The 21,474-nt window shown below is 53.8% G+C and overlaps 1 protein-coding gene across 2 annotated transcripts in view; it reads left to right on the top strand.

The window, feature by feature from the left end:
* NISCH (nischarin) overlaps positions 1 to 21,474 on the top strand; it is a 35,325-nt gene that overhangs the window by 2,539 nt on the left and 11,312 nt on the right. The window contains exons 3-13 of one of the 2 annotated variants that reach the window (XM_008260770.5): positions 1,087 to 1,269; positions 13,243 to 13,291; positions 14,166 to 14,329; positions 14,597 to 14,692; positions 16,146 to 16,241; positions 17,712 to 17,864; positions 18,419 to 18,487; positions 18,857 to 19,042; positions 19,163 to 19,291; positions 20,261 to 20,374; positions 20,571 to 20,664. In XM_008260770.5, coding sequence (XP_008258992.5) covers positions 1,087 to 1,269; positions 13,243 to 13,291; positions 14,166 to 14,329; positions 14,597 to 14,692; positions 16,146 to 16,241; positions 17,712 to 17,864; positions 18,419 to 18,487; positions 18,857 to 19,042; positions 19,163 to 19,291; positions 20,261 to 20,374; positions 20,571 to 20,664 — 1,333 coding nt within the window. Of the gene's footprint in view, positions 1 to 1,086; positions 1,270 to 13,242; positions 13,292 to 14,165; positions 14,330 to 14,596; positions 14,693 to 16,145; positions 16,242 to 17,711; positions 17,865 to 18,418; positions 18,488 to 18,856; positions 19,043 to 19,162; positions 19,292 to 20,260; positions 20,375 to 20,558; positions 20,665 to 21,474 lie in introns of both variants that reach the window. The other variant, XM_051852340.3, reaches the window with a different exon arrangement.

Raw genomic sequence — 21,474 nt, 5'->3', positions numbered from 1 at the left:
GCCAGCTCTCTGCTGTGGCCTGGGAATGCAGCAGAGGATGGCCCAAGTGCTTGGGCCCTGCACCTGCATGGGAGACCAGGAGAAGCACCTGGCTCCTGCCTTCAGATCAGCGCGGTGCGCCGGCTGCAGCACGCTGGCCACAGCGGCCATTGGAGGGTGAACCAACGGCAAGGGAAGACCTTTTTCTCTGTCTCTCTCTCTCTCTCACTGTCCACTCTGCCTGTCAAAAAAAAAAAAAAAAGGAACTGGTGGACCCCTGAGACAGTCTTCAAGGGGCATATCTGAATTTCTGAATTTCAGCTTTAAGATCGCCAGTCCTGGGGCCGGCCTTGTGGCACAGAAGATGGAGCTGCCACCTGCAGCATCGGCATCCCGTGTGGGTGCCAGTTTGGGTCCCGGCTGCTTTGCTTCCGATCCAGCTCCTTGCTAATGCACCTGGGAAAGCGGTGGAAGATGGTCCGAGTGCTTGGGCCCCTGGCTTCTGACTTCAGCCTGGCTCAGCCCTATCTGTTGCACCATTTGGTGGGGAGGGGTGAACCAGCAGATGGAAAATCTTTGTTTCTCTTTCTCTCTCTGTAACTCTGCCTTTCAAATAATAAATCAATCTTAAAAAAAAAAAAAAAGTTGTCAGTCCTCAGTGGGATAGGGACAGGTTTGAACTTGGTCCAGTTAACTGTAGCCGGTCCACAGCTTGTACTTTCATATCTGGCCAGGATTCCATTTCTTTCTTTGCTTTTGGAGAGAGCTGCCTCTCCCTGGGCCTTTGGCAGTGTGTTTATAGACAAGCATTCTTCTTGATTGGTTTTCATCCTCGTTTGGAGAAGATGGCAGTTCTAGGGACCAGACGTATAACTTTTCTATTGCTTCCAGAGTCCCCAAATGGAGTTACTCATTTGGAATTGTGTTGATGCGTCCCACACCATGTGGGTTTGAAGAGGCCAGATCCTGGGTGTGCTGGCTGGATCCCTAATCGTGGCACTGGTGCCAGGAAGGCAGTAGAAGACAAGCACCTGCCCTCCAGCTCTGCGCCTTGGGCTTACGTGGGCAGGGACTCTTGGTCTCTGATGTGCTTGTGTTTTCTTACAGCTTGTCACGGAGAGGAAGATTGATAAGAATCTGCTTCCGCCCAAGAAGATAATAGGGAAGAACTCGCGGAGCTTGGTGGAGAAGCGGGAGAAGGATCTGGAGGTGTACCTGCAGACGCTCCTGGCCGCCTTCCCTGCCGTGGCCCCCAGGGTGCTGGCCCACTTCCTGCATTTTCAGTTCTACGTGAGTTCCCCTCGGGCTGCACCTTTGCCAGAGCCCTAGGCAGCAAACCAGTGTGGGCCTCCGTTTTGAGGAGAGGTGGCTGGAGTGGGACAGTGAGGTTGGGAGGTGGAGGAGCGGCACTCTGGTTAGGGATGGCGTGTGGGCAGAAGCAATGTTTGTGGACAGATTTGCTTTAAATTCGGCTGACGGTGGCCACAGAGAAGTTTTCCCCCACCAAAGTTAGACATTCTGTTTAGCAAAAGTGGCCTGTGGGTGTGTCAGCTGGCTTGGTTTCCATCCCCGTGGGCGAGGACACAGCAGGAAGAGCTGGCATCTGCAGGGACCGCCGTTGAGTTGTTGGTGCGCAGCTTGAGACTAGTTACGAGATGAGTGTGTCGTGGCGGAGTATTGCCATCTTGGGGGGCATCATCTGGGTGCTGAAGCTGAGGGAGACACCTTCCTCCGGGGGGAGACGGGTGGCAGTGAGCTCACGCTACCTTCTGGGGAGCAGAACAGTCATGGGGGGCTGGTGACTGAATGAGCTGTCACACTTCAGGAAGGACAGGTTTTCCTTTTTTAATTTTTTTTAAGAATTATTTATTTATTTGAAAGTCAGAGTTACAGAGAGAGAAGGAGAGAGAGAGAGAGATGTCTTCCATCTGATGCTTCACTCCCCAGTTGGCCACAACGGCCGGAGCTGTGCCAATCCAAAGCCAGGAGCCAGGAGTTTCTTCCGAATCTCCTATGTGGGTGCAGGGCCCAAGCACTTGGGCCATCTTTTATTGCTTTCCCAGGCCATAGCAGAGAGCTGCATTGGAAGTGGAGAAGCTGGGTCTCGAACTGGCCCCCATACGGATGCCAGCACTACAAGCCAGGGCATTAACCCGCTGCGCCACAGCACCGGCCCCAGGAAGGACAGTTTTAAACCAAATGTTGAAAGCCCTAACAGTTTGAATTCTCAGAGTTTATTCTAAGGAAGAAGCAGGCGGATACAGAAAGCATATGTAACAGAGGTAAGCATTCCAGGACTGTAGCTAGAAGTACAGCTGGGGGTTAGAGAACCAGAGGCCCCAAAGCCGTGCAGTCGGGTTTTGTGCTGCTGGGAAGAAATGACGGGATAGCTGCAGAGAGGAGGAGTGTGTGACAGGAAGAGAGCAGGTCGCACAGCAGTATGTAGACTTTGGTCTCATTTTTAAAAAGGAAAAGTTTGTATGGGTAAAAAAGTTTATATGGAGAATTCTAGAAGGTTATACATCAAAATGGTAGGAATGGGGTGGACTTTGTGGTTAAGGGACTAAGCCACCACCTGCGATACTTGGGATAAGCCACGTCATTGGAATACTGGTTCAGTCCTGGCTGTTCTGCTTCTGATCCAGCTTCCTGCTGATGCATCCTGGGAGGTGAGTGCTCGGACCCCTGCCACTCGGGTGGGAGACCCAGCTGGAGTCAAGGATCCGGGCTTCTCCCTGGCCCAGCACTGGCTGCTGTGGGCATTTGGGAGTGAACCAGCAGATGAAAATCTTTGTCTTTCTCTTAGCCTGCCTTTGAAGTAGACAGAAAGAAATAAAGATTCTAAAAATGGTAGGAGCAGTTTTCTCTGGGTGGGAGATTTTCAGATAATTGGTATTTGTTTTCCTTTCTGTAATGAAGATAGCAGAGAATCCATTCCCTTTTCGGTCTTGGGTTTCAGGGAGGGACCTGTGAGTCATGGTTTTAAAGGCCCAGCCATGTTTAAAATGCAGCGTTCTTGAAGTAGTTTCAGAATGCGATGGATAACCTTTCTGGGAGTGCTAAGCAGAGTTCAGAGGTTCGGTGACAGTGCCAGCCTTGGGGAGAAGAGCGGGGCTTACAGATGGGATATATATATATTCGCTTGGATTTTATTTAGCGTATACCAGGAATGCCTGTGGTTAACACTTTCACGTTTTTTTTTTTTTTAATTTTTTCCTTATATGAGAAAAAAATTATATTTGTTATATGAACCTTTCAGATAAAAATTACTAGTTAATATTTTAAGAAATAGTAGAATTGAAGAAGGCTTTGCTTAGCCATTTAAGGATGAAACTTGATAAGCAGTCCTTTGGAAGTGAATTCCATTGGTGAAAACCTGCGCCTTCCTCGGGAGAGTGTCTGGCTGGCTTCGGGTTTGACCATGGGAAGGCCTGGTGTGCTGTTCTGAGACAGGTTTGCCTGAAGCCTGTCTAGAACTGTGGGTCTGGTTTGAGATATCCTCTCATAGTTGGAACAGTTAGGGATACTTGAAATGACTATTATCACACAAGTCCCTAGGTTATATAAATTCAGGTATTTAAAAAAACAGCAGACCCATTAGATTAAACTAGTGTTTCTCAGCTATGGCACCGAGACATTTTGGCCTGGATAGTTCTTTGCTGTGAGGGGCTGTGCTGTGCATTCTGTAGCAGCACCCCTGGCCTGTGCCCTCGGGATGCCAGTAGCATTTTCCCACCTGAGTCATGGCAACGACAGCTCTCTCCAGACGTTGCCGAATGTTCCCTGGAGCAAAGTCACCCTGGTTAAGAACCCCTCGGTTAGATCTCCACTCGAGTTTGAACAAACAGGCCCTGAAGGATCGGTCAGTCTGTTCTGCAGGCTGGGAGCTCTCTGCAGAACACTTCTCTTCACCTTTGTGCTAGCACTGTCCTCCCAGGAACTGTTCCAAGTGGTCCCATCTCTTGGGCTGCTGGCGTTGAACAGAGTGGACCCTGAGAACCCTATTTGACAGTGTATGAATTTTTTTTAAGTTGAGGTACCATAATTAATTTAGTTACAATAAAATCCATGGTGTTAAAGTATACTAAAGTACACAGTTTAGGAGCAGGCATTTGGGGGAGTGGTTAAGACACCGCTTGGGGCACCTGCCTCCCCTGTCAAGTGCCTAGGTTGAAGTCCCGGTTCTAACTGCTGACTGTGCACCCTGGGAGGCAGCACTCCCGTGTGGGACACCCAGATGAAGCTTCTGCTCCTGGCTTTGGCCTGGCCCAGCCTCAGCTGTTGCAGGCAATGGGAGAGTGAACCAGCAGGTGGAAATCTTTTTTTCTTGCCCTGCCTCTCTGCCCTTCAAATAGATAAAAATTAATACATAATTTTTAAAAGTCAGATGTGCAGTTCAGTAGTGTTTGTGCACTCACAGAGTTGTAGCAGCATCATCGCTACCTTAACTGCAGTCTCCCCGGAGAGGGGCCTGGTGCCCATTAGCATCCCTCGCTGCGCAGTCATGAATCCACTCTGCGGTGTAGACTGCCTGTTGTGCACGTGTCGCATAATTGGACACATACACACGTGGCCTTTTGTGATGGCCTTCTTTCCTTGAATATCTTGTTTCCCATGTCCATGAACCCAGCCCCTCATGACTGAGTGGCTCTGTGTTGTTTGGACATGCCGTGGGGTGGTCCCCTCTCAGCTGCAGCTCCAGTTACCCAGTCTAAAACAGCGGCAAGGTTCCAATTGGGTGTTCTCCTGGGACCGGGAGATCTATGGTGTCCTGCCCGGAGTATGAGTCATCCAGGTAGCGAGGACGTCCATGCATACAGCTGTCGCTTCCCAGCCCCCACAGCCATCTCATTGATTGTCACAGTGCTTGTGTCTCAGTACCCCTTATTTTACTGATACCGGCTTCAGAGCACCCCACTATGGGATGCCAGTGTCCCAGTGTGCCTCAAGGCCCACCCCGCAGGTAACTTTCATTACAGTATAGTGTTAGAATTGTTCCAGTTTATTATTCATTTCATCCTCTCCCTGTGCCTAACTGCTACATTAAGCTTTATCATAGGTATGTGTATATAGGGAAAACCGTGGAATATGTAGTAGGTCAGTCCTGTGCGTCATTAGGCACCTGTGGGGTCGCGGGGTATTCCCTGGGGATCAGAGGGAGTGCTGTACCACATCGTGTTTATCTGTTTGGCAGCTGATGGACTTCTGGGTGCCTTCCTGTTGTGGCCATTATGAATAATGCTGCTGTGAGTGTTTGTTCTATGAGCCCCCTCTTCTGTGAGGTTGTGTCCCCAGATGCTCAGAGGATACCCGAAACTGTGGGTTGTCCCGAGCCCTGTGTACACTGGTTTCCCCTATACACTCAATGTACACATTTAATGCCTTTTCCATCTTAAGTAAACACTTGCCACACCCTGTGGCTATAGCTGTTGCAGTATGAGGTGCAACACCAAAGATGGCATGAATTTCTTTCTTTTTTTTTTTTTTAATTAATTTATTTGAAAGGCAGAGCTACAGAGAGGCAGAGGCAGAGCGAGAGGTCTTCTGTCTGCTGGTTCATTCCCCAAATGGCTGCAACGGCCGGAGCTGTGCTGATCTGAAGCCAGGAGCCAGGAGCTTCTTCCAGGTCTCCCACGCGGGTGCAGGGGCCCAAAGGCTTGGGCCATCTTCTACTGCTTTCCCAGGCCACAGCAGAGAGCTGGATTGGAAGTGGAGCAGCCAGGTCTTGAACCGGCGCCCATATGGGATGCTGGCGCTTCAGGCCAGGGCTTTACCCGCTACGCCACAGCGCCGGCCCCGAAGATTCATTCCTATCGTAGATTTTTAGCAACCTCGGCCTATGATTTTTTTTTTCCTTTCCTTAGTAAGTAAAAAACTTCTACATTTTCACTTAAAGGAAGCGTTTTGCAGCTTTTCTTTGGTGTCTCCAAATTGCCAGCATCATCACTCTTGTACCTTGGGGCCGTTATTTGGTAAAACAAGCCTAACTTGAATACAAGCACTGTGGTAGTCAACTGGGTGACTGAGATGGCTGCTAAGTGATGTATGGGCCACTGAGCCCTGGGTGTGCTGGGCCGGGGGAGACACAGTGGACTGCCAGAGGTCTTACCAAGCTTCTCAGAATGGCATGCAATTTAAGACTTAGGAATTGTGTATTTCTGAAGTTTCCATCTAACTTTTGTGAACTGTGGTTGACTGTGGTTAGCTGGACCTGTGGGAGTAAAACCATGGACAAGGAGGAGCCGCTGTGTGGGTTTCCGCGGGAATGCAGGTTGCCATTTCTGTGGGGTAGATACCCCCGGGTGGAGGGCTGTCCTCGAGTCAGCATGTTGACTTTGTGAGCAGCTGCTAGGTGGTTTGTCGTGTCGCTGCCCTGTTTTACGTCCCCACGAGGAGCAGTTCTGACTCCCCCCATTCTTGCTAACGCTTGTTCTTGTCCATTTTTGTTTTAATCATAGCTGTCCTCGTGGGTGTGAAGTGCTATCTCCCTGTGGTTTTGATTGACATTTCCCTAATGACTAGTGAAGCTGAGGCTTTTCCTGTGCTTCTTGGTCACTCATGTTTCTTTGGAGAAATGCGTTCATACCCTTTGTCCTTGTAAAAATTGGTTCGCCTGTCTATTCTTGTTGAGTTGTGAGAATTATTTATTTATTCTGGATACCAGACCCTTATCAGAAATGTGAGATGCAAAAAATTCCTCCCAGTCTGGATTGTATTTTTGCCTTTTTTTTTTCTGCTTTCTTGATAGTATCCTTTGGAAGACAGAAAGTTTAAATTTGCATGAAGTTCAGTTTATCTTTTTTTTTTTGTCATTTGGGTTTTTGTTGTTACAAAAAATTTACGACTGTATTTTCTTCCCAGAGCTTAGTTTTATCTCTTAGAATTAGGTCTTTTGCCCATTTTGAGTTAATATATAAGAGTACTCTGAAGTTTGTGGAAAATTGAACTAAAAGCTAAGTTTGGAGTAGGCATTTGGCCTAAAGGGTAAGTCCCTGGTTAAGATGCCTGCATCTCATTTTGGAACACCTGGGTTCATGTGCCAGATCTTCTGATTCCAGCCTCTGCCTGTGTAGACCATGGAGGGCAACAGGGGATGGCTCAAATTGTTGGGTCCCTGCTACCCACGTGGGACTCTTGGATTATGATCCCAACTCTTGCCTTTCGTGTGGTCCAACTCTTGCCTTTCGTGTGGTCCAACTGTGGCTGTTGTAGGCATTTGGGGAGTGAATCCACAGATAGGAACTCTGTCTCTCTGCCTCTCAAAATTAAATACAAAAAAAAGATACATTTATTTTGATGTAAAAATTTTTGGAATCTGTGCAGTTTTTCATAATACACATTTCCATGAGCTTTCTGAAGACAATGTATGGTGTGAGGTCGGGGTCCATCTTTGTTCTTTTGCAGTGTAGATGTTAATGACCATGGAAGAAACCCCAACATCTCTTCCTGTACGACTGCGCTGGGGAGCCTGGGGGTCTGGTCGGCGAGAGGGCACACTGCGGCGTGGGGTCTTGTGCCATGCTGGCTTTCCAGATAGCTGCCTCCCGACCCTCCGGGACCTGGTCCTAGAGCAGAGGCTTTCCTAGTCAATGAGTGAATGCATGGAGAATCCTAACGCACCGCTTTGGGGCAGGACATCTAACAGTGGGCTTGCAGACCTTTCTCTCCCAGCCCTGCTACTTCCCAGCTGCTTAGAACCCATCATCCTATAATCGATGTTCCCCGGCTCCTCACTTGTGAGGCCTCCGGGGACTATGCAGTGAGGGTCCAGGGCTTGGAGGAGTGATGGATCTGGTGCCAGGGCGCACCACTGCCAGCCGTGAGAGGACGCACTCGGTTCTCTGAACGCATGGTATTTGTGTTGCTTTCTTCCTTCAGAGCCGGTTGGCTGAGACAAGGATGCTTTTCAAAGTTTGAAATCAGAGGCTGTGATGGAACTGTCCTTCTCTCTCTCTATTTCTGATGTTCAAATAAATAAATAAATAAAATCTTTAAATTTTTTTTTTTTTACTTACACGAGAGTTAGAAGGAGAGAGAGAGAGATCTTCCATCTGCTGCTTTACTCCCCAAGTGGCTGCAGCGGCCAGGGCTGGGCCAGACTGAAGCCAGGACAGGGAACTGTATCTGGGTCTCCCACATGGGTGCAGGGGTCCAAGCACTTGGGCCATCTTCCTCTGCTTTCCCAGGTGCATTAGTGGGGAACTGGATCAGACGTGGCGCAGCCGACACTTGAATTGACACTCTAGTGGGATGCTGGTGTCACAGGCAGTGGCGTAATCAGCTGTGGCACAGTACCGGCCCTTCCATAATTTGAGTGCCAAGTACTGAGGCTGTGAATGATAACAGATTTCAGCGTACAGCCTTCGAGCTCTGGTAACATTTAGGTTTGTGTTCCTCAGTGGGGAATTTCTGCTTCAAGTTGAATCACACATAATATACTTGACCCCTGTAAGAACATCTCATCACTGACATCAAATAAAAGTTAGGGATCACCCAACCCTAGCCTGTATGTCCAAACCATACTTGGGTGATGGTTCACTGACATACAATTGAGTCTGATTAACTCTCCACTGACAAGCACACTACCTGAACCTGCGCCAAGCAGAAAAGTGAGGGACCAGCCTGGGATTTTGACAGTGCAGGCATGTGTTTTTGGGGTACATTGGCTCCTGGGGCACAGCCAGGCTCAGTTAAAATGTAAGTCATAGAGCTTACCCTAACTAGTCCTTGGTGTGTCTGTGAAGTTCAAGGCTGCATACGTGGGCATGGAAGGTGGTGGTCTGGTGATGGGACCAGGAGTGGCGTACCAGACCACCAGACCATCACTTGCCATGCCCAGGTTGTTAAACATTCCTGATATTAGTGTTTTTTTAATTGAAAATTTATTTGTTTGTTTTAAGATTTATTTATTTATTTGAAAGGCAGAGTTACAGAGAGACAGAAAGAGGTCTTCCATCCTCTGGTTCACACCCCAAATGGCTACAATAGCCATAGCTGCGCTGATCCAAAGCCAGGAGCCAGGAGTTTCTTCTATGTGGGTGCAGGGGCCCAAGGACTTGGGCCACCTTCTACTGCTTTCCCAGGCCATAGCAGAGAGCTGGATTGGAAGTGGAGCAGCCAGGACTCCAACCAATATGGGATGCCAGCACCATAGGCGGAGGCTTAGCCCACTATACCACAGCACTGGCTCCTAAAATTTTTTTATTTTTATTTTTATTTTTTTATTATTATTTTTTGACAGGCAGAGTGGGCAGTAAGAGAGAGAGACAGAGAGAAAGGTCTTCCTTTTGCCATTGGTTCACCCTCCAATGGTCACCGTGGCCGGTGCGCTGCAGCCGGCGCACTGCGCTGATCCGATGGCAGGAGCCAGTTACTTATCCTGGTCTCCCATGGGGTGCAGAGCCCAAGGACTTGGGCCATCCTCCGCTGCACTCCCTGGCCACAGTAGAGAGCTGGCCTGGAAGAGGGGCAACCGGGACAGAATCCGGCGCCCCGACTGGGACTAGAACCCGGTGTGCCGGCGCCGCAAGGCAGAGGATTAGCCTAGTGATCCGTGGCGCCGGCCAATATTTTTATTTTTAAATATTTTATTTATTTATTTGAGATGTAGGTTTACAGACAGTGAGAGGGAGAGACAGAGAAAAAGGTCTTACATTCTGTGGTTCAATCTTCAGATTGCCACAGCAGCTAGAGCTGAGCTGATCCGAAGCCAGGAGCTTCTTCTGGGTCTCCCATGTGGGTGCAGGGGCCCAAGGACTTGGGCCATCTTCTGCTGCTTTCCTAGGCCATAGCAGAGAGCTGGAACAGAAGAGGAGCAGCCAGGCCTGGAACTAGCGCCCATATGGGATGCCCGTGCCACAGGCGGAGGATTAACCTAGTACACTATAGCGTTGGCCCCCGAAAATCCTTATTAAAATATAAAGAACATCCTCTTTTAAAGACACTGTGATCTAGACATTTGTGGTACACAAGGCACAGAGCGGGTGGGCCCACAGGTGACTCTGAGAGTCTTTGTGGCTTCCCTGTCACTTCCTGGCCCAGAGAGGCCTGACGCTGTGCACCTGTGCTCAGGAGCCTGCAGGGAGATGGAGAATCCTAAGGAGGACTGAGGTGTTGCTTTTTTTTTTTTTTTTTTAAAGATTTATTTATTTATTTGAAAGAGTTACACAGAGAGAGGAGAGGGAGGGAAGGATGGAGGGAGAGAGAAAGAGCGAGCGAGCGATCTTCCATTCTCTGGTTCACTCCCCAGATGGCCACAGTAGCCCAGGAGCCAGGAGCTGCTTCTGGGTCGGGCTGAGGCGTGTCTGTGTTCCTCTCTGGCTCAGTCTTCCTCCCAAGGTGAAGGTCAGCCTGGAATGTGGCAGCAGTGTGTACTTCCTGTGCTCCAAAGAGCAGAGTGCACTTCTGGGAACCCACGGAGCGCACGCCTGCTCTTTGCTGAGCACAGGCCCTCGCCTCTCGCCGTCTTTCTCATTCTCACGAGCGGCTGTCTAGCTGTCTGTCTGCCGGAAGTCCCAGCCCTGTCATCAGCAGGGCCAGCACTGAGACTGCCCTCTTCTCCATACTTTTTTTCTGTGCTGACCCAGCTGCCCAAGGAAATGTGCTGTGGAAGGTGAAAATCCTTCCACGCGGGCTGTGAGACAAGGGTCCTTTCCCACGAGAGAGCTGTGGGAGCAGAGCCTCGTGTGCATAGCTCAGCTCCCGGGAGACCTCGGCGCTCCGGCCTGGGGCGGAGCGGGCGCCGGGGGCAGCCTTGGAACCTCAGGCCACACGAATGGACTGTGGTGAGGATTTGCAGGAAGGCTTGGTTTTCAAGGCTGCGCATGGAGAAACAAGCCAGGCTCTTCCTGATTTTCAGTCCTTCCCAGCTGCCGAGGAATTGAGTTTAAGTGGTTGTAAGGACTGGAGTTGAACTTGAGAGTGCACCCGCGGCCCGCCCTCTCACTTGTGCTGCTCAGAGCCCGTGCTGTCCCTGTCTTGTGTTTTCACATGTGCCCTGCCCGCTGCCAGGCTCCGCGCGTGGAAGCTGGACTGGTGGGAGCAGTCACTGTAATCCGAGCTTCAAATAGATTAAAGACGTAAAGACATTCAGAAAACGCCATGAAGCCCCCCAAAAAACCGAGAAGACTATTTTTATAATCTCAGTGGGGGAAGAGGCCGTGGAAGTCATGAGGGAAAAGAATGATGGGTTAAATAGCGTAGACCTGAAAACCCTCTCTGAGTGAGGAGAGCCGCCGCGGCAGAGGGCTGAGGCCCACGCCGACCGCAGGGGGTGCGTCAGCCGGTAGCCACCGTGTGTGAAAGATGACAGGAGGGACAAACAGGATGGGAACACCTTGTCCCGTAAACAGGTGCATGGCCTGTCCTGGTGGTGGCATTGGCCCTGTGAGTCAGGAGGGGGCGTGCAGCCTTCCCTCGGGAGCTGTTTACCCAAGGCCTCTGGGCTGCCATCTGTTCGTTAGGTAAAATTCTCACCTGTGGGCATGGGGGAGCTCTGCCAGCCCCGTTCCTAGCACCGAAGTGCTGAGGCCGCTGGCTTGTACACAGACGCAGGCCGAGGGCCTGAATGGGGCTTTGCTTGTGTCCAGCCATGTGAAGTCAGAGGGTCGCAGCCTGGTCCACCTCCTTGTGCTCGGGTGTGGAACAGAGCTCAGGGGCTGCTTCCCCTGGGAGGGGATGAGGAGCACGAAGGCTGTCGTTATCTCGTCTCCTTTATCAGAGCGTTGCAGGAGGAAATCCTGAGGACAGATATGGGCCTAGTGGTTAAGACAGTGGTTGAGGGGCCGATGCTGTGGCGTAGTGAGTGAAGCCGCCTCTTGCAACACCAGCACCCCACATGGGCACCAGCTGAATCCCGGCTGATCCAGCTCCCTGATGATGAGCCTGGGAGAGCAGCGGCGGATGGCCCAAGTTCTTGGACTCTTGCACCCATGTGAGAGATCCGGAAGAAACTTCTGGCTCCTGGCTTTGGTCTGGCCCAACCCAGGCCTTTGTGGCCATTTGAGTCGTGAACCAGTGGATGGAAGATCTCTCTCTCCCTCTCCCTGTCTCCCTCACTCCCGCCCTGTCCCAGTGTTCTGCCTTTCAACTAAATAAATATTAAAAAATAAGAGACTTCGGTTGACACCTCTGCATCCCACCGTGGAGTGCTTGGGTTCGAGTTCACCCTCCTCTCCCGACTTCAGCTTCCTGCTCATGCACACCTTGAGAGGCAGTGGTGATGGCTGCAGTAATTGGGTCCCTGTCACTCCCATGAGGGACCTGATGAAATTCACCATCCTGCCTTCAGTCTGACCCAGCCCCAGCTCTTGTGGGCATTTGGGAAATGAACCAGTGGATAGGAACTCTGTCAAATAAATAAAAGTAGTTAGTTAATTTTTATAAAGGGGGTTGAGGGGCTGGCACTGCAGTGTAGCGGGTTAAGCCACCGTCTGTAGCCCTGGCATCCCATATGGGTATAGATTCAAGTCCTGGCTACCCCACTTCCCATCCAGCTCTCTGCTAATGCACCTGGAAAAGCAGCAGAGGATGGCCCCTGCACACCCACGTGGGAGACCCAGAAGAAGCTCCTAGTTTCAGTTCTGCCCAGCTCTGGCCATTGCACCTGTTTGGGGAGTGAACCAGCGGATGGAAGATCTCTTCTGTGTGTGTCTCCTCTCCCTCTAACTCTGCCTTTCAGATAAAGAAATAAATATTTAAAGGGGGTTGAAAATGAAAGGTAAACATCATGGGTGGGGAATAATAACAAGGGAAATCCTTTCTCACCTCTTTCTCGTGGCTCTGGGGCTGAGTGTGGCTGCTGTGAGTCTAGAGGGGAAGAGACCAGACGTCCATTCTTGCCTGAGACCTTTGGAAGCATGCAAGAGGGGAAAGGGCTATCCCAGGAGGGCTGGCCTGCAGTGCCTTCATCCCACCACCTGATGGGAAACAGGGCTGCCTCTGCTCTGCCGTTTCCCTGGAACCTCCAGAGCCGGTTTTGAGAGCTGCTGGTTCCCCAGCCAGCCCTCGGCATAGCCAGGCTCTGCCGCCGCCGGACCCTGGTGCCCTCCGCCCCTTCTGTGTGGACTTGGAGCTGTTTCATTGGGCATGAAGAGACGTTTCTGATAGCCCCAGATCAAGGGTGGTTTCGTTTCCTTCTAAGCCTTTACTGCGTTACAGGTTTCCTCTGTCCAGTTCTGTAGATGACTGTAGAGGCTGGCACTGCGGCTCAGAGAGCGGGGCCAGGGGAGGAAGACTGTAACTGCAGGTTTGTTTCCCCTGCAGGAGATAAACGGCATCACTGCGGCACTGGCTGAAGAGCTCTTCGAGAAAGGTACGTGGCCACGGGCGCTTGAGATGCCGGCGCAGCGCGCTTCGCCCTGCTGGATGCCCAGAGGCTCAGGGCGGCCCAGGCGCACCTGCTGAGATGAACTCGGCTCTGTGGTTGCCCCAAGCCCTAGGCCTGGGGGACGGGCCAGCCTGCCCACGGGCCTGCTCTGAGGAGCTGTGGTCCTTCACCTTGGGAGCTTGAAGTCCCACGTTGGGTGCCCATCCCAGGCTGGGAGGGGGTGCCATGCTGCCCTCTGCACCTGGGCTGCCCTCACTGAAAGGTTCAGCTAGCAAATAGAGGCTGACGTTGGCTTCCAGACCCTGCCAGACGCCCAGGAACAGTAGCTGATGGGTCATGAGTGCTTTCGCATCCCATTGCCTTCCCTCCCAAGCCATCAGCACCCATCAGCCATGAGGACACTGAGGGTAGGAGCCTGCTTGAGGCTTTGTGGCTGGGAAGAGAGAGGACCAGATGCATGGCAGTCTGGCTTAGGGGCCCTCCTGTTCTAGGCCAGCTCTGTGCTGGCCTTGTAGAAGGACGTCAGCGTCTGCACCTCGCGGCTGCAGCGCAGGGCTGTCACCCAGAATGCTGCCTCTTAGTAGCCTCACCCCACTCAGTGGCTTGGATTCTGATGGGCCTCACTCCTCATGGTAGCCATGCTGGCTGTAGAGCCCCCACGGCCCTTCCCTTCCCTGTCTTCACAGATCCAGGTTGCCCTGTGGCCGTGTGCTCAGGGCCTTGGCTTTGTCCTGACAGGGTGGGTGTGCATAGTGAGTGCTTGGGAAGTGCTGGTTGACTGTTGGTCTGATAGGCAGTGGTGGCGTGATAGGGTGGGCTGGGGGTGAACACTCATCCCTCGGGGGCATGGCTGTTGCAGGAGAACAGCTCCTGGGGGCCGGTGAGGTCTTTGCCATCAGGCCCCTGCAGCTCTACGCGGTTACACAGCAGCTACAGCAGGGAAAGCCCACGTGCGCCAGTGGGGATGCCAAGACCGACCTTGGGCACATCCTGGACTTCACCTGTCGCCTTAAGTACCTTAAGGTAAAGCTGCAGCAGCTCAGTCAGCTGGTGCACAGCCAGCACGGGGCCCCAGAGACCACGGCAGGGCCTGAATGCAAGTGTGCACGGCCCTGTGTTTCCGGTTGTGGGCACCAGGGGGCAGTTGTGACCCAGTGGCCTTAGCCTGGTTTGTGGAAAGTAGAAGTGGACCAGGCTTCGGGCTCAGCAGCTACTGTAGCACTGCCCCGTGAGTGTGGATGGGGAGCCATTGCAACAGCACCCCGAATTCAAGCCAGACCTTGGCCTTAGGTTTCTGGCACAGAAGGACCTTTTGGGACCAGCAACATTCGGGAGCAGCTCCTGCCGTTTGATTTATCAATCTTCAAGTCTCTGCATCAGGTGGAGGTAAGGCCCAGGGCTCGGTCGCCCCTTACTGACTGGCTAGGAAGTGTTTTTTTTATATTGGATGTCCAGATTTAATCGTAAGGCACTGGTCTCTTGTGTTAGACTCTGTGCGGCAAGTTCCGTCCAGCTGAGCCCAGCCCCTCTGAAGGCAGAGGCAGAGGGCCTGTCCTGTCCTGGTTGCTGCATCTGTCGCAGCTGAGACGTTTAGATGGCCACGGCAGAGGGCTTTGAGGCTTCCCTGCCCTCTGGGGCGCCCACATGACCAAGATCTGCTTTGCGTTATTCACTCCTAGGCCCATCAGTTCACAAGACCAACTTTATTAGCAGTTTTTAAAAGAAATGAAGTTAGTTTTGAATAATAAGAAATGCCCTAAAGCTGTGTTTCTTGAGCACAACTTTTTTTTTTTTGATGATGATGTCTTGTTTATTTTTTCCTTTTTTTTTTTTTTTTTTTTTTGACGGGCAGAGTGGACAGTAAGAGAGAGAGACAGAGAGAAAGGTCTTCTGTTGCCGTTGGTTCACCCTCCAATGGCCGCCACGGCCGGCGCGCTGCAGCCAGCGCACTGCGCTGATCTGAAGGCAGGAACCAGGTGCTTCTCCTGGTCTCCCATGGGGTGCAGGGCCCAAGCACTTGGGCCATCCTCCACTGCACTCCCTGGCCACAGCAGAGAGCTGGCCTGGAAGAGGGGCAACCGGGACAGAATCCGGCGCCCCAACCAGGACTAGAACCTGGTGTGCCGGCACCGCTAGGTGGAGGATTAGCCTATTGAGCTGCGGCGCCGGCGAGCACAACTTTTGTGTTCAGCCCTGAGCCCTGTGTCTGATGTCGATTGATCATCTCGATAGCTCTGCGAAGTGGGCACTTAATTTCCATTTTACAGTTGAGGAAACTGAGGCCTAGGGCAACAGTGAAGTCTGCCCAGACTCACACAGTTCAGGAGGGAAAACCGAGATTGGGGTTCAGCTGGGTCTGACTGCAGAACCTCTGCCACACTCTTCTGCCACAGCATTCTGGGTGTGTGTCGGAGGCCATGGGGACCGCCCTCCTCAGTGCAGACTTGCAGGCCTGAGCGCACAGACCAAGGCCCTGTCTGGGTGTGTGGGTGTGTGGGTGTGTGGAGCCAGGGAGATGGCTCCCGGCATGTGCTTGGGCTGGTGCCCCTCCCTCCAGGACACCACCCAGCTGAGGGCAGTGAGTGGGGCTCACACCTGTGACCCACCCTTCCTGTCTGCCTGCCACGCCCCGAGCTGCCCTCGCAGGGAACATGGGACTTGGGGCTCACTGTGCCTCGGACAAGCCAGATGCCTTCCTTGTGAGACACAGTGCGGAATGTTGAGTCTGCACGAAGCACTGCGGAACAGAGACCAGGGCTCTGAGCTCCCCCTGCCCCTGAGTGTTGTGCTGCCTTCGTGTGGGGGATGGACTCCGACTCCGGGCATTTCCTTGTTCCAGATCAGCCACTGTGACGCTAAGCACATCCGAGGGCTGGTCGCCTCGAAGCGCAGCCTGGCTACGATGAGCGTCCGCTTCTCAGCGACCTCCATGAAGGTGAGCCTCCCTGTTCCCTGCCTGCCGCCGTCCCTGGGATGGGGGCCCACTGTGGGCCCACTGTCAGGCCCCGGTGGCCAGCCCTCCCCCGGGTCACCAGGCCCTTGGCAGCCCCTGGGACGCTGTAGTCTGCATCTGCATCTGTGTTGTCCACAAGACATTTAAAGGAACACTGTTGTTTTCCCCCTCAAAGTGAAAAGGAAGCCGCTGGTGTTTAATGAGCAGTTGTGAGGCTGGGCCAGGGGTGGGACTAATTAGCATGATGTAACTTGCGCGCGGTAATTAGCATGATGTAACTTGCGCAGGGCTGCCGAGCCCTGACTTCACACCTGGGTGTTGTTCCGGATGGTGAAGTGGTAGAAGTGCTGGCCCCGCTGTCTGCTCACAGTCAAGGGGAAAATTCCAGTTGGGAATGTAGGGGAGGGTTTGCTTTCTGCCTTTTTTTTTTTTTTTTTTAAGAGATTTATTTATTTGAAATGCAGAGTTTCAGAGAGAAAGGGAGAGACAGATCTTCCATCCACCGGTTCATTCACCAAATGCCTGCAGTGGCCAGGGCTGGTCCAGGCCAAAGCCATGAGCTTCATCTGGGTCTCCCATGTGTGTGGTAGGGGCCCAAGGACTTGGGCCACCTTCCACTGCTTTCCCAGGCCATTATTAGCAGGGAGCTGGATCGGAAGTGGAGCAGCCAGGATACACTCTGGTGCCCATATGGAATGCCAGTGCTTTGGGGTGTAGCCCACTGCACCACAATGCCAACCCTGCTTTTTGCCTTTATATGGATTGTGCCCTGGTAATGTTAAAATCTTTCCCAGTACAGAAAAGCACGTGGTGGCCAGTTTGATGACTCAGAATGTCCGATTAAGATTTGGGTTTGGGGAAGTCTTTTTCCTGAGGCTGCTGATGGAAAGGATCCAGCTGTGGAGAGGGCAAGGGCGCCGGGCCCATGTCCCGCCTCAGGCAGCTCCCCAGTGCCTGGCTGAAGGAACCTGAGGCTGCCCATTTCGAGAGGAGAGATCTTGCATCCGAGTCGGAAGGCGGCCTCTTCCTTCCCTTCCCACCCCACAGTCGCGGTGCTCCCGCTGCCACCCCTGACCTGTGCAGGACTGGGTCAGGCAGGGACCGCATCCCGAGCTCTGAAAGCACAGTTAGTTGCCTAGCAACACCTTGTCTCTGACCTTCAGCCTGGAGAGGTAAGCCAGAAAAGGCACCACCATGCAGCCAGAGGCCGAGGGGGCCGTGGGGCCTCTGCTCCCGGGCAGGGCCGGGCCCATTCCAAGTGCTATTCATCTGCTGAGGCTTGCAGTTACTTCACAGCTGTGGAAAGACACACGCAACAGCCCCGTTTTAATGCAAGTTCACTTCCACAAGCTAAATATGCTCCAGCCCTTCCTTCAATTTTGCAATGATCGTGTTCCCAGTGAGTGTTGCGTCAGGGCCCAAGTGTGGTGCTCAACAGATGTTCTCGCGCAGGAAGTCCTTGTTCCTGAAGCCTCCGAGTTTGAGGAGTGGGAACCAGAGGGCGCAGACCTGGAAGGCCCCGTGACTGCCATCATCCCCACCTGGCAAGCTTTGACCACCCTCGACCTGAGCCACAACAGCATCTCCGAGATCGACGAGTCTGTGGTAGGCGCCCAGCGGTGTTGCCACGGACTGCTCGGGCTTGCCCGAATCCGGAGAATGGGTGTTTAATTTGTCTCCAGTGCTCTGTGCATTGCCTGCAGTTTCTACGTTAATTTCAAAATGGGCTTAATTAGACCAGGTGATGTGGTACTTGGGAGGAAGTGGAGCATGTTAACAACTACGTGAATGTTGGAGAACCATCGAAAGTGATGGTATGTCCTTCCAAGGAGTGGGGCAGAAAAACCCCTCCCAGGTTACAGCCGTGTAGGAGTGACATGCAGGTGGCTTTAGGGCATCTGTAGCTGTGTGGCTCTGTTTGGGTGGGTCAGGCTCCCCTCTCTGGCTGGGATTTTGTCACTTGTTTCTACCTCCAGGAGCCAAATGTGTGAGAACAGTAGATGGTGTTCCACACAGGGGTCTCTGTGTACCCCTTCGGGGATGGCCAGATGGAGGTTCATGGTCAGGGGGAAGAGTCGTAAGGTGGCCATCTGCCACGTGCAGGGCCTGCATGGGGTGCAGCCTCCTAGGGTAACATCCAGTGTTCTTTCTTTCCCCAGAAACTGATCCCAAAGATAGAGTTTCTGGACTTGAGTCACAATGGAGTACTGGTCTTGGACAACCTGCAGGTAACATCTTTGGGAACCAGCCCTGCCTGCAGGAGCTCCCTGCGGTGGTGGGGAGGCTGACGCAGCCTTGGGAGTTTAGCCATACCCTGGGGTTTGGAGGGGCAGAGGCTGCCAGCATCCCTGTAGGCGCCTAGCAGTGAGTGACTGTTGATCCGGTTCCAAGAATCCGAGAAGCTGAATAAATAGAAAGCGAGCACGTGTGGGTGACGCGCCTCCGTTCTCAAGTGCACAGCCCCGTTTTCAGCGCTCACCTGTCTGGGGTGCTGCTGGGCTGAGAGGCTTCGCTTCCCAGTCACAGCAGAGCGAACAGGGCGGTTGCGGTCGGAGTGCCTCAGTCCCAGGCGTCCCCCGTTCTCCTTGCTGCTGCAGCACCTGTACAACCTTGTGCACCTGGACCTGTCCTACAACAAGCTGTCCTCCTTGGAAGGGGTTCACACCAAATTGGGGAACATCAAGACTCTGAACTTGGCAGGCAACCTCCTGGAGAGACTGAGTGGCCTGCACAAGCTGTACTCGCTGGTCAACCTGGACCTCAGCGACAACCGAATCGAGCAGGTAAGCTGTGTCCCCGCCTGACCCTCAGGAGGAGCGTTGCGATTCCTTTCCTTTTAAAAAGACCATGAGACCTGCTGTGGTGGGGGAAGGGCCCGAGTGAGTGGCGTTCATCCCTTGCAGATGGAGGAGGTCAAGAGCATAGGCAGCCTCCCGTGCCTGGAGCGCGTGGCTCTGCGGAACAACCCCCTGAGCATCATCCCCGACTACCGGACCAAGGTGCTCGCTCAGTTCGGAGACAGGGCCTCCGAGGTAAGGCCTGGCACGGGGTAGTCTCCAGGGGGGACTTGCAGGGGTTCTGCTGTTGCCTCGTCCGAGCCTCGGGCCACAGGGCTCTCCATGAGCACACAGGCACAGGTGCCCGGTGTGGAGGGATAGCTTCAGCTTTCAAAAACATGCACCTAAGCGGGGGCAGGGAGAAGAGACTTAGGATCATCATTTTCCTGGGCAGCTTGTGCAAAACATGTGATACATGCAGAGGGTTTGCTCCCCGTCACTAGGTAGCCTAGTCTGGAGTCCACTGCTGGCTGTGGCTGTGTGCCTGCTGCCATGCCAACCAGTCAGGGCCTTGCCAGGCTCACCCATGCCCTCAGCTTGGAGCGGGCCCCACCCCTTTCTGTGACCAGACCTTGGAGCCTGTCTTCCCAGATCCCAGGCCAGAAGACCTAGGAGTCTGTCTGGATCCCAGCCATCCCCTCGTCATGCCCTGCACACACTCACCAAGGTCATCCTCCCAAGACGCCATGTCCTCCTTCCTGGGCTGCAGCCCTGGGGAGCTGACCTGACCTGTGGTGCTCTTGTCCAGACACTCGGGGCCTTCCTCACTCGGCCACCTGCCCTGCTGCCGCCTGGCGCCCTTCTATGCTGGCAGATGAGGGCCCTGCTGCGCCCCCGCCCCACCACTCTGTGGCCTCTTCTCCTAGTTCCCCTGCCCTGAAGGCTCCGCTCTTGCTCTTTGACCATCTCAGTTCTGCCTGTAACTGGGGTTTGGTTCTAGGCAACCCCTTCTCCCACTCATGACCGCTCAGAGAAGGACTTCTAGGGACAGGCCAGGCCAGGGTGGGGGGGCCCGGGCCCCTCAGGCTGTGCCCAGGTCACTTGCGTAGGTGGTGGAGAGCCGACCTCCCAGCAGGCTCAGCCACCCTTGGCTTCTGGCGTCCTCACAGGGCCCGGCCCACTCAGCTGGGCCCCATGCTGAGAGCCACTTTCTGGACGCTGTAGGTCTGTCTGGATGACACAGCGACCACGGAGAAGGAGCTGGACACGGTGGAAGTGCTGAAAGCGATTCAGAAGGCCAAGGAGGTCAAGTCCAAACTGAGCAATGTGGAGAAGAAGGTGGGTCCCCATGTGGGAGGCGCAAGTGGGGGCGCCGGGCCGTGGCCTTGCTCAGGGCCGCTGAGGGGCTAGTGACCCTGCCTGCTGCTCTGAGGGATAGGCGAGACTGCTTCCTCGTCACCTGTCATGTTCCTGGCTCGGTGAGACCTGTTCTTCCTGGGCTTCCTCCCCCCGGCTGACTCAGGCATCCCTGCAGGTGGGTGAGGATCCCCGGCTCAGACCCAGCAGCTCGCCCCCCACCATGGCTCCTGCCTCCGCCTCCCTGCCCCAGCCCATCGTCTCCAGCCAAGGTAATTGTGTATGCCTGTTGCTCCCAGCGCAGCCACACAGCCGGGCCTGGGCCTCCTGGCCGGGCGGGGGCTGGGGAAGCTGCTGACACCTGCTCTCTGGCGGGTCGGACGTGGGAAGGGCCGTGCTGTCGGCACGCCAGCTCCTCTCAGGCGGCCTGCGGTTGTGGGCAGGGTGCATGGCTCGACGTCGGCTCTGTTTGCTTAGTGAGGACCCCAGATGCTCTGACGCCCTTTTCCAGTTCCTCTGGGTGGGGAGCTGGGGGTGTCTACCTGTGCCCTGAGATTGCCCTTTGAACAGGCCCAGGGTCGTGGGCCCACGAGGCTGCATGGGCAGGCCAGCTGCTTGTTGACCAGGAACCGGGCCGGCTTACCTTGCCAAGTCTGGTGGCCCGATGACTGCGAGGGGCATTTCTTTTACATTGCCTCATCTCTGGCTCTCATGGTGCCACAAAACCCTGTGCTCGTGGGGCCAAGGTGGGGGCTCTGTCCCCGTGGACCCGTGGAAGACCAGTCCCTCTCCTCTGCCTGCTGCCTTAGCATTTTCAAAGGGCTTTCACCTCTGAACCCAGGCACCCCCGGAGATGAGTGAGTGAAGCAGGTGCTGTGAGCGTGTCTGCTGGCCCGGCCCCCACGCAAGAGGGGAGGCTGTGTCGTTCCGAGTGGCACTGAGGCTCGGGACGTGCAGGGAAGAACGGCGCCTGCCCCGGCTCCTGGAGACGCAGGACTTGTGTGAGGTCTTGGGAAGACAGTTTGACCCTGTGTTGCAAGAGCCAGAAAAACCTTCCCATCCCTTGACCTGGCAACCCCACA

This window comes from Oryctolagus cuniculus, chromosome 10 (genome assembly GCF_051225735.1).
Source record: "Oryctolagus cuniculus isolate XC-2025 breed Fujian yellow rabbit chromosome 10, ASM5122573v1, whole genome shotgun sequence".
Classification (NCBI taxonomy): domain Eukaryota; kingdom Metazoa; phylum Chordata; class Mammalia; order Lagomorpha; family Leporidae; genus Oryctolagus; species Oryctolagus cuniculus.
The sequence above is the reverse complement of the archived record's forward strand: the minus strand, read 5'-3'. Positions and strand labels throughout refer to the sequence as shown.